The sequence below is a fragment of the Xenopus laevis genome, chromosome 1S (assembly GCF_017654675.1).
Source record: "Xenopus laevis strain J_2021 chromosome 1S, Xenopus_laevis_v10.1, whole genome shotgun sequence".
In the NCBI taxonomy this organism is placed as follows: Eukaryota; Metazoa; Chordata; class Amphibia; order Anura; family Pipidae; genus Xenopus; species Xenopus laevis.
The window spans coordinates 172,203,009-172,215,959 of record NC_054372.1 but is presented as its reverse complement, the minus strand read 5'-3'; the positions used below and the strand labels follow the sequence as shown (position 1 = coordinate 172,215,959).

Below are 12,951 nucleotides of genomic sequence, written 5' to 3'. Positions count from 1 at the left end.
GAATAAAGTACCCCCCTCTTGTAAAATATAAGGATATTATAAGTTTCATGTCGGCCGAGTGATTTTATACAGGTCATGGAACTCCGAGGTAACTTCTAATATCCTCATATTTTACAACTGGGGGTACTTTATTATAATACACACATTTTAGTGAGTCATGTGACATCAGAACTCACCGTTTATAAGGATATAATTTACAGGATATTTATGGCTTTTGTGTATTATCAGCTATTAAAGCATACACTGGGGGGCAGACTTATCAAGGGTCGAATTTCCAATTTGAAAAACTTCGAAATTAGAATTCAAAAAACCAACCAAATTAAGTCGAAGTTTTTTTTTTTTGGCCAAATAGGTCAGTTTTTGATCAAATAGGTTCGTATTCGGCCGAATTTGAATCATAAGATTCGAAGTAATAGCTCATTCGATCAAATTTGAATCAAAGTTTTTCCCCAAAAAAACTTAGATTTTTTCAAAGTCCACCAATTGACTCCAAATGGGTTCTAGGAGGTCCCCCATAGGCTAAAACAACAATTCGGCAGGTTTTAGATGGCGAATGGTCGAAGTTGAATTTTTAAAGAGATGGTACATAAATTTCGAAATTCAAATTTTCGAAGTTTGTTCAAATCGAATTTGGACTATTCCCTAGTCAAAGTACACAAAAAATAGCTTGAAATTCTAATTTTATTAATTCGAAAATTCACCACGACCTTCGATAACCTTTAATTATTAACACGAAAAGTGCCAGTGTATTTTGCCTATTCTTTTAGTTAAATAATATCCATGATTTTTTTTATTTTGTGTTGCTTTAAACTTTAAAACTGTTTTTGTTTTACTGTGAACTTCCCCTTCCCCCCTCTCCACATGTGATGGTGTACTTTTTTCAAAAAGGGTGCATGTGTTTATAAAAATGTATTAAAAAGGTATAACATTATAAGGTGTGGCTTGAAAAATGATGTGTTATGAGTTTCAGTACACAGTTGGGATGTGGTTTCTGTTCTAAAGAGCTTACAATCTGTTAGGAAGAGGAGACCGAAACAAAATGGGGAAGAGCAGGGGCACAAGTGCATAATACATAATGCTTGACAAGCTTGACAAAGGACCTGGGAGGTCCGAAACGTTGCCTTTATATGCTATGGGCTACACAATAAATCTGCACTTGAGCACTTATGCAAGACTAACAGTGTGCTGCTGGTAATTTCTTGGAGTATTGATGTGACCCTTCGACAGGATTGGGGTCTTCCGGTTCAGCACCTGGCACAACAACTGTGAGATGAGTTGGGAGGTGAGCGCTCCATATTTGTGATTGTACATGAACGATTTCGGCGCGATCAGAACGCTGCGACAAAAATAAGGTAAGAGATTGAATTGTCGCATGGTGTTGCAGCGTTGATCCGACACGACTGTTGGATGCAATCGCTGCATCTGCATCAGACAGTCTTGTCGGATCAACGCTGCAACACGATGCGTCAATTCTCTTACCTTATTTTTGTTGCAGCGCGTCCAATCACACCAAAATCGTTCATGTGGTCTTACTTTTACCCTTGAGCTGTCTAATTATGAACCAATGAACATCCTGGATCAGAATGCTTTGCTCAAGAAAAAGGCATTTGCATAACGGCTACTGCAGTTTCACACCAACATATTTATTCTCAGATGTACCATTTGGCTTTGTTATATTTGTTTTCTACATAAATTGAAATACCTCATTGCTGAAGGTTAAAGAGCTTGATTTTGGAAAGGAGAACCACCTCGCTTTTCCCAACCTGTATCATCAACTGCCTGCAGGTTACTGTGATTGAGGGGGTGGTTTAGCTTCCAAGTTGAATTTTAATATGTTATAGACTGGCCCATTCCTAGCAACTTTGCAACTGGTCTTCATTATTTGTCTGCTGCCTCTTTCCAGCTTTGAAATGGGGATCTCTGAACCCCTGCAGCCAAAAAATCAACTTCTCTGTGAGGTTACTAGTGTATTGTTGCTTTTTATTACTTCATCCTATTCAGTCCCTCTTCTACTCATAGTCCAGTCTACTGTCGTTACTAAACAGGGTAAGATCCTAGCAACCAGTTAGCTGCCAAAATACCAGCCCGGAAAGCAGCTGAACAAATCTAAATAACTGAAAAGAAAAAACAGAAGAAATAAATGAAAGTTAGACCTATTGCAACTTGTCTCAGAATTTCAGTTTGTACATCATATTAAAGGAAAACTATACCCCCAAAATGAATACTTAAGCAACAGGTAGTTTATATCAAATTGAATGACATATTAAAGAATCTTACCATACTGGAATATGTATTTACATAAATATTGCCCTTTTACATCTCTTGCCTTGAACCACCATTTTGTGACTCTATCTGTGCTGCCTCAGAGATCACCTGACCAGAAATACTACAACACTAACTGTAACAGGAAGAAGTGAGGAGGCAAAAGGCAGAACTCTGTCTGTTAATTGGCTCATGTGACCTAACATGTGGTTTGTATGTGTGCACAGTGAATCTTACAATCTCAGGGGACGGCCCTTATTTTTTAAAATGGCAATTTTCTATTTATGATTACCCAATGGCACATACTACTAGAAAAGTATATTATTATGATAATGGTTCATTTACATGAAGCAGGGTTTTACATATGAGCTGTTTTACTCAGTATCTTTTAATAGAGACCTACATTGTTTGGGGGGTATAGTTTTCCTTTAAAACTTTTATTAAAGGTCAAATTTCAAATTCATGTGAGTTTTTTGTAACCATTAAATTCGAATACACTCAAAATTCAATTGGAGGGTTTATTTAATAAAAAAAAAACGAGGTCATAATAAATATAGCAGCAAAATCTAATATCTTAAACTCGCACTAATTTTACCGACTCGAAAACTCAAATCAATTTCGACCAAACTTGATTCGAGTTTTTTCTCAAAAAAAGAAACCTCGAATGTCAGGAAGGCTACGAACATGTCCAAATTGGTCCCTGGACCTCTCCCATTGACTTATGCATGAACTCGGCAGGTTTTAAGTGGCAAATAGTCGAATTTGAGTTCTTAAAGGGCCAGAGTGTGATAAATCTTGAAATTAGAATTAAAACTTGAATCAAGGTTGGATAATGCACAACTGAATTTGAGAGTTTGGACGTTAAAAAAAAAAAAATTTGAATTTTCAATTTTACCCTTAATAAATCTGCCCCTAGAACAGCAAAGCAAGCAAGAGCTTAATCACTTGGCTACAGCGCACTTCATGCATGCTGGCTTCTTTAGGACACTAGCACCCTGCTTTCTTTTCCCACCCTGCCAAAATAATAATAATAATTGCATAGTTTATAACACAAAGAGATACAATGCTAATAGCTGAAAACTACATTGATATTTAGCTTTGCAAATGAACTTTTTCAGAGTTCTATGTTTGGAATACAGGCTGAGTTAACACAGGTGCTACACTGCAGTTGCGAATTGCAGCCAGTAGGCAATTAGTCCATTTAACACTAGTCCGGATAATGGATCTTTTCATAATTTGGATCTTCATACCTTAAGTCTACTAGAAAATCATATAAACATTAAATAAATCCAATAGGCTGATTCTGCTTCCAATAAGGATTAATTATATCTTATAATTATAATAATAATATAGATTCAAGTACAAGCTACTGTTTTATTATTACAGAAAATGGAAATCTTTAAAAATCGGAATTGTTTGTGATTATAATTAAGTCTATGGGAGACAGACTTTTCGTAAAAAACGCGTCAAGTCGGATGCGACAGGAACAAGGTAAGTAATATAAGGTCGGATGGTGTTGCAAAGGTGATCCGACACGACTGTCGGATGCAGACGTAGCTTGCAGCATTTGCATCTGCTAGTCATGTCGGATCACCGTTGCGACACCATCCGACTTTATATTACTTGTCTTGTCCTGTCGCATCCGACTTGATGCATGGGTTTTGTCGCCCAGCGTCGGATCCGACGGAAACGCATTGAAGTCGGCTGTGTAGTCAATCAACCCTAAAAGAATGTGTTTCGTCCTGCGCTCTTCTGCTGTGAATCGCATTAAAACTACATGCAGGGGAGCGCAGGTATAAACGCTCATTGGTACGAGCCCTTAAGAATGAATAACGCTTGAATAAAATGTTTTATGGGATTGGTTGTGTCATTATTTCAATGTACAATACCAGCTTGTGTTAAGAAATAAAGCAAATGCCTTTTAAATCAAGAATTTTATTATGTAAACATCTCTCTATATGTAGATCATGATTTATAAAAAAAAAAAAAAACAGTTGCACAGGGGTGCCAAACATGTGGCCCATGAGCTGGTTTTGGATGCTGGCAGAGGCCGTGCCAGCACAAAAAAAACTGCCGTTTGGATACACCCACTTTACAATATGATCAGGAAAATAATTCAGTGCATTGTTTGGCTCGCTACATCCCAAAGCTGTTCCCTTGCTGATTGGTGTAAAGATTGTCATGTGACCATTCTAGACATCCAGCTCATGGTCACAGTATCCCACATATAAAGGCTCAGCTGCTATTCCACGCCTGCAAAAAAGGAGAAAATCACAAGTCAGGTATGTACATCAGGAAGTTGTTTTCCCTATTTCAGGATCCCCCAGCTGCTGAGACATTACTGATCCACAACCTTAGGCTCTGTAATCACATGTGCATATTGATACAGGACATGACCATTAAACACAGGGAAAAATAATTATGTATTTCTGTGTTTAGTATTGGTCTCAGCAGGGCACAATGAGAGAAATAAAGACATTATTTCTGTTGGGAAACCGTGGATGAAAAGCAAAGCTATAAACGAGTTTGAGTGGTGGTGAGTCTTAAAGGGGTGGTTCACCTTCAAACAACTAGTTGGTTTCACATAGATCACCAGAAATAATGACTTTTTCCAATGACTTTCTATTTTCTATGTGTGACGGTTTTTCTAATGAAGTGTAAAGAGTAATTTCTCTCCTAAAGCAGCTCTGGGAGGGGAGGGGGGTCACCAATCCTGTAAACTGTAAATTGATACATTTATTTGATACATTTCTTATCTTTGTCCCTGCAGAGCAGAATCTCTGGGTTTCATTACAGGCAGCTGTTAGACTTGATACAATTGTTGCTGATACTCCAGAGATGCTGCTGAGAAATGTATCAACTCAATGTTGCAAAATTGTAACAGTTTAGAGTCTGAATCTGAATTACTGAGCTGCCAGACTCAACTCAAATGGTTTGAACATGGCACTTTGAGGTCTTGTACATAGGCATCTACTAAGGCAGGGATCCCCAACCTATTTCACCCGTGAGCAACATTCAGATGTAAAAAGAGTAAGGGAGCAACACAAGCATGAAAAATGTTCCTGGATGGAGCCAAATAAGAGCTGTGATTGGCTATTGGTAGCCCCTATGTGGGCTAGCAGTCTACAGGAGGCTCTGTTTAGTAGTACATCTGTTTTTTTATGTAATCAAAACTTGCCTCCAAGCCTGGAATTTAAAAATAAGCATCTACTTTGAGGCCACTGAGAGCAATATCCAAGGGTTTGGGGAGCAACATGTTGCTCACGAGCTACTGGTTGGGGATCACTGTACTAAGGTTTGGACTGAAGCAGTTACAGTTTCAACTTCATGTATTCCACTGCAAGGAACCGCATGAAGAAACATACTTGATGCATTCCAACGTTGTTCATCGAGTACAATGTTATTCAAAAGTACAGACTGTGTATGTAAGAGCCCTAACACTTTTCAACGGGCAATTAACGCTTCGACTTCGGTGCACTTTGTTTCCGAAGTCGCCTGAAGTTGTCTCACAAGAAAACTTCGGGCGACTTCAGAAAACAAAGTGCTCCGAGTGCCATCCCGCCGGCAATTTACATTCTAGCCGGCGGGAGGCAGTTCTGGGAGCTTAGTCGGCCCGAAGAAGAGATTTGTCGATGGGCAACTAATCTCCCCGAATCTGTGAGTGTCACTGCCCCTAATGAAACTCAGGGATTCTGCTCAGCAGGGACAAAAATAGTATATGAATTAACTAAATGTATCAGTTTAGAACAGTTAAAGAGTTGGCAACTTTATTTAATTTAAATAAATAAAAACTATTTGCGTGTTGCTCCTTGTATCACGACTTTGGGTTGCCTGGTGCAATAAACGCCTTCTGTATTAATGATATGCTGTTTGAGCAGAATGAAGTAACGAGTACCTGAGCATGCGGCAGCGATGTTTCACAAGTCGATTGTAAGCATCTCCCACTGATGTCACACTCTGGCTGCTCCATAGTCTTTCAGCTACAGCACTTGCTCGAGGCCTGCAAGATACAGAGCGGACACAAGTCTTAAGTGTCGTTCAGATGAATTCACTGCCACATTTCATGTACGGAAAGCGGACTATTCACTATGTATTATGGGAAATATTTGTTTTTAGAAGTTGGAAAGCAAACATAGATACCAAGTAAAATACAGAATGCTACAGACATACCATAGTCTGGGAGTAAGATTAGTGGCATCCACAAATTCACCCCACAAACAGGCTTCACCTCCAATTACAAGCTGCTTCTGTTGGGCAGTTCCTGCAACAAATCACAGAGTCTTATTAGCTCAATGGAAAGGTGTAATTTGAATCACAGCATCTTTAGCTCAGCACCATAACAGCTATTGGTCTGGCTTATCTATGGTATCAAGCACAGTTTATTGGACAACAATGCATGCAAGAATACTGATCAGGAGAATCAGTAGGGATGCAACGAATCCAGGATCCGGTTTGGGATTCAGCCTTTTTCAGCAGAATTTGGACTGATCCCTTGTGTCTGGCCGAATCCTAATTTGCATATATAAATTAGGGGAGGGAAGTCACATAACTGTCACAAAACAAGTAAAAAATTGTACGTGTTTTCCTTTCCTGCCCCTAATTTGCATATGCAAATTAGAATTCAGTTCGATATTTTCCTGAATCTTTCACAAAAGGTGGATTCGGGGCTTCCCTAATAATCAGCAATATTTAAGTACTCAATGGGTTACTGTACCCCTATAAGAATACTAAAGAAAGCAGACGACCATAAATTGGTACAAGGTCAGTGTACTAAGGTGCCATATATATATATATATATATATATATATATATATATATATATATATATATACATACATACATACATACATACATACACACACACACATCATCCATTATTACTTTCATGGAATAGAATATTTTAGCTGTAGATTAGAACGATATTACGACATTTTACTCTGCAATTTGTAATGAGAAAATGTCATCTGTTCTGTGATAAGAAAAAAAGTTCTATGGCAAGCTTCTTGGTTGGTGTAAGAATGGTACAGAGTAGGGCTGAATATTCCTGGCAGGCAGGTAGTTACCCAGCAAGCCTAGGGGGGCAGCATAACCTTTGCCATATACGCATGACATGCTTGCTCTGAACCAGGCAGCAGCCAGACGATAGACCTGAAGGCACTTGGAGGCTTACTCAGCTGCCATGTTTGTTAAAGCAGTAAGAAAAATGAATACTCCACAATAACTCTTCTATGGTGGGAGGCAAACCAACAATTAAAGGAAAACTAAACCCCCTGAACAATGTAGGTCTCTATAAAAAGATATTGCATAAAACAGCTCATATGTAAAACCCTGCTTCATGTGAATAAACCATTTTCATAATAATATACTTTTTTTAGTAGTATGTGCCATTGGGTAATAAACAGAAATTTGCCATTTTAAAAAATAAGGGCCGCCCCCCTGGGATCGTAGGATTCACTGTGTACAGTGCACAAACAAACTATACATGTTCACAAGAGCCAATTACTGGACAAAGTTCTGTCTTTTTCCCCCACACTTCTTCCTGTTACAGTTAGAGCTGCAGCATTTCTGGTCAGGTGATCTCCGAGGCAGAGAATATTATAAAATGGGGTCTCAAAGGAAAACATGTAAAAGGGCAATCTTTACTTAGATATTCTAGTTTGGTAAGATTTTTTAATATGCAACTATCTGTTGCTTAAGTATTCATTTTGGGGGTATAGTTTTCCTTTAAAGGAGAAGGAAAGGTTAAAACTAAGTAAGCCTTATCAGAAAGGCCCACCTAAATATACCAGTAAACCCTCAAAGTAATGCTGCTCTGAGTCCTCTGTCAAAAGAAACACAGCATTTCTTTCCTTCTATTGTGTACACATGGACTTCTGCATCAGACTTCCTGCCTTCAGCTTAAACCTCCTTGCCCCGGGCGTGAGCATGCTCAGTTTGCTCCTCTTCCCCTCCCTTCTCTGCTGTAATCTGAGCCCAGAGCTATTAAGCTGGTCATAGACGCAAAGATTCGATCGCACGAATCTCTGTTTTGTACGATTTACGGCCCGTGTGTGGAGCGTCCTGACATTTTCCGTGAGATGTCGGTTGTTCAGTTGATCGGACAGGTTTGATCAGGGGCAGAACATCTTCTGATCTGTTCTTTTACTACTTTATTTGATCTGAATGGTTAGTTGCAGGTTGGGAGATGGCACTGAGCGACCATTCATCCGATATGAAGGTAAATCTGCACGTCTATGGCCAGCTTAAGTGAGCAGGGAGAGACTCAGGCAGGAAGTGATGTCACACCAAGCTAATACTGCAGCTGCTATCCTAAACAAACAGAGATTCTACAGCTTTTTACTCAGGTATGGTAAAACATTCTACAGAATAAATATATCATTCTAGCCTGCACTATTGCAGCTAATCTATTGGCAATAAAATTCCTCTGTAGCTTTCCTTCTCCTTTAAAATAGCTGAATAAATTCAAGACAGCAACGTTGTAGTTTCTATTCAGCGGATTCCGTCATGGGCATATCAACAGCTCACTCTCAATGGCTGTTATATTTAGACCCATGTAACACGGCATCAATCTCTCATACAAGGTCAACTCCATCCAAAATAAGCAGGTGCCACCCTTTCCACTATAAATGTTTTATCAGGGATACCCATGGCATTTCCCTTGCCACACTATATATTCAGTTCCGGCTGGCACCACATTTCAAAATCCCCAATGTAAACAACCAGCCAGACTGGCAGCTAATATTGCAAAGAAAGACAATTCTTATTCTCTCTCATTTTATCTCCCTTCCAAGATCATTGTTCTTCTTCAAACTCACTACACTTTTATGTCCTGTCACGAAGAATAAAACACAAGAATAAAATACAGAAGAATAAAACCATAATAATCCTGGGCAATAGTATAAAGAGAAATGGACAGACTGTAGCCTTTGTCCAGCAGGAACTATTCAAATCTTGGCCAGACTATCACAACTGTAAAAACCCTGTAAGCCACATGCTTCTACTATACATACTTGTATAGCAAACATTTTCAAACAAGGTTCATTTAACATGGTCCTACAGCACTTTCCTTGTACCTGCTGCATGTTTCTATGCGCACTTTCAACGCAAGTGAAGATAACTAGTACCAAGACTAATGCAATATTTATCTTATACACAAGCCCTGCTTTGACTGTAAATGACATGGCTGAACTATACGAGCTTGAGATCAACACAAACATATTTTAGTTAATGGTGTAGTTTTTATTTCTAAATTACACTGTTTACACTGCAAATAATTCACTCCACAATATGAAATTTCATTCCTGAACCCGTAAGTATATTTTTTTTAGTTGTAATATTGATGGGTAGGCAGCCATCTCAGGTCATTTTGCCTGGTCATGTGCTTTCAGAAAAAAGCCAGCACTTTAGTATGGAACTGGCTGTTGTTTTTCCTTCTCAATGTAACTGAATGTGTCTCAGTGGGACATGGATTTTACTATTGAGTGCTGTTCTTAGATCTACCAGGCAGCTGTTATCTTGTGTTAGGGAGCTGCTATCTGGTTACCTTCCCATTGTTCCTTTGTTTGGCTACTGGGGGTGCAGTACAGCAGTAAAGAGAGACTGAAGTTTATCAGTGCACAAGTCACATGACTCGGGCAGCTAGGAAACTGACATTATGTCTAGCCCCGTGTCAGATTTCAAAATTAAATATAAAAAAAAATCTGTATGCTCTTTTGAGAAACTGATTTCAGTGCAGAATTCTGCTGGAGCAGCACAGATGTGTTTTGATTTTTTTTTCCATGACAGTACAACTTTAATAACCTTCTATTACTGTAAGTTTAGTTGCCTCTTATTTTTTCTATGGAGGTGTTAGAGATGAAAGAGGATGCCTTGAATGTAGAGCCATGCCCATGTTTAGCTGTGAATCTGCAGCAAAGCAGGCACTGAGACGCACCATTAAAATTTGTTGGTTCAATTCTGTAGACCTGGATCCAGTCCTGAGCATATGAGATGCGATTTAGATACCAAGGAGAAGAAAGAAGGGCTTGGAAGCCGGCAGCTGTAACAGCCGCCATCTTCTCTTGATAAAGCTTTTCCTTCCACACTTCAATTATAGTGTCTGGATTCAACTGGGGAATTTAAACAGACACCTTCATTAATCAGTGACTTTGCTAATCACATCCAAATAACCTCACCCTGAAAACATGAATAAAAGTCTCGTTATCGAATTGGCTGGAAATAAATAATCAGTTGTTCCCGGATCTCATCCGCCAACCATCTGTGTATGGAAAGAAGAATTGTATCACTTACACAACTACATCGGGTTAGATTAAAGGACAAGGAAAGGCAAAAAAATAAAATCCCATTTTTACTTTCTTTAATGAAAAAGAAACCTATCTCCAATATACTTTAATTAAAAAATGTGTACCGTTTTTATAAGAAACCTGACTGTATGCAGTGAAATTCTCCTTCATTTACTGCTGTGGATAGGAATTGTCAGACGGTCCCTAACTGCTGAGCAGGGAAACAATCATACTTATGAACAGCAGGGGGAGCCCCCGCCTTACTTCCCAGCCATGCAGAAATCAAGCAGCTTTGTTTAGGCTGATGAGCATGTGCACAGTCTTAAGGTGGCCATACACGGGCAGATAAAGCTGCAGATATCGGTCGTTTGGACCGATTTGACAGCTTATCTGCCCGTGTATGGGGGCTTCCGACGGGTCTTCCCGATCGATATCTGGCCACGATATCGATCGGGAAGGTTGGATTTTTACCCGACCGACCCGTCGGAGCCGCTTGGCGCATCGTAATTCGATCGTTCGGCCGTACGGCCCAACGTTCAAATAACCCCCGATATAGCCACGCAGTTTAGTGGCATATCGGGGAAAGATCCGCTCGTTTGGCGATGTCGCCAAACGAGCGGATCTTGGTGTCTATGGCCACCTTAAGTCTTGCAAAGATGTTTAACAAAGTTACAAGATGACAGCCCCCTGTGTGCCAACTTTGAAAGTATAAATTATTAGTTTGATTAGGCTTGTGGTGCAGTAAGTTCATGTTTATATTTAGTATACAAAATACAGCATTTCTAGCCTTATTCTATTTTAGACTTTCCTTGTCCTTTAAAGCAATGATGGCAATAAGCCAAAGGCTCAGGCAGTTCTCCGGCAGTTCTTCTTGTAACAAAAAAAGCATTCTTTGCACTGAAATGCTACTTTTTCATTCATTTGTTTTTGCCAATTAAACGGACACTTAAATACAGGTCATCTTTAAATAGTGGTAAAATATAAAACAAGCTGAGACTTCAATGAACCTGCATTGGCCAAAACCTGGCCAACCACACTAAATTATTCACTAGAAAAATATGACTTCATATTTGGGAGGGAGAAACACTGCACAGATGGAAATAACTGTAAATTATCACAATAAATAACACATTAAATTAAAATTCACTTCCATATATTAAAACCTGCTAATAAAGACAAAGAAAAGAAATGTTACTCATCTATGGATGAACATGCAAAGTAAAGTTCACAAACACAGACATAATTGTGCTCCTATGCAGTAAATCATGGTAACTATTTTTGTTTGCTGACCAACCAATTGTTGGTTATTGCCCCTAAGTTCATGAATTTCCCATTCACTCCCTTATTTTAAAGAAGATTCCTCTAGGCAAAGGCACAGTGAGCAGAAATTCATATGATCCTGGGGCATTTTGAGTAAGGCAAAAAAGTGGGCATAAACTCAGATAATCTAAGTGCCCCATTGCCTTTTCTCATTCATAAAATCAATTACTAGTGGGGGGCCATTCTAACATCATGTAATATAGCGTTTGCTCATAACAGAAAAAAATGACAAGTAACGGAGCAGGTTCATGCCCTCATTCACTCATAAGATAAAACATTTATTTCTAACATTTATTACAACTAATAATGCAGATAGTTGACGTGAATCAGAATGAGGGCTAGTTCCATTGTTAAGAAGCAATATCTAGAACAGGGGTCCCAAACCTTTTTCACCAGTGAGCAACATTCAGATGTAAAAAATAAAAGAGTTGGGGAGCAACACAAGCATGAAAAATGTTCCTGGGTGGTGCCAAATAGCCTACAGGAGGTTCTATTTGGCAGGACATATGGTTTTTATGCAACTAAAACTTGCCTCCAAGCCTGGAATTCAAAAATAAACACCTGCTTTGAGGCCACTGAGAGCAACATCCAAGGGGTTGGGGAGCAACATGTTGCTCACGAGCTACTGGTTGGGGATCACTGATCTAGAAGATCATTGAGACCACTTACCGCACTGCCAAACGAAACCGCTTTGGTCAAAAACACTCCCTAGTGAATTTTATGAAACAGCTGGAGGAATAGCCCAATCCCAAAAATTAACCTCTACCGCTTCAAACTGCAGACTCTACTCGATAAACAATACAAATGCACTTAAAAAATACCAGCACTGATCACACAGATTACCCCACACAACAATTAAAGCATCAGACCAAATAGAAATAGTTTATGAAGTCTTTGAATTGTCAAACCAACACTGTCTCAATATACTTTCCCGAAAACAGTAAAGAATGAATGCAGAGTTTAAAGTGAACATGACACCTCATGTCATATTGTTGATCTACGATGGGAAACGCTCAATGGGTTTCTGTTTGAAATACAAGTCATAGCCGCCTACCCGTGTCTGAAATCTTTGAAGAATGGCTCAGCA

General features: G+C 39.1%; 1 protein-coding gene across 1 annotated transcript in view; it reads right to left on the bottom strand.

Annotated features, from left to right (window-relative positions):
* Positions 1 to 4,177: 4,177 nt before the first annotated feature.
* Positions 4,178 to 12,951, bottom strand: part of LOC108705351 (beta-hexosaminidase subunit beta) — a 31,648-nt gene continuing 22,874 nt past the window's right edge. The window contains exons 12-14 of the mRNA XM_041580502.1: positions 6,433 to 6,523; positions 6,158 to 6,262; positions 4,178 to 4,515 (exon numbers count right to left, since the gene is read on the bottom strand). Of these exons, the coding sequence (XP_041436436.1) occupies positions 4,455 to 4,515; positions 6,158 to 6,262; positions 6,433 to 6,523 (257 nt within the window). The 3' untranslated portion in view covers positions 4,178 to 4,454. The remainder of the gene's footprint in view (positions 4,516 to 6,157; positions 6,263 to 6,432; positions 6,524 to 12,951) is intronic.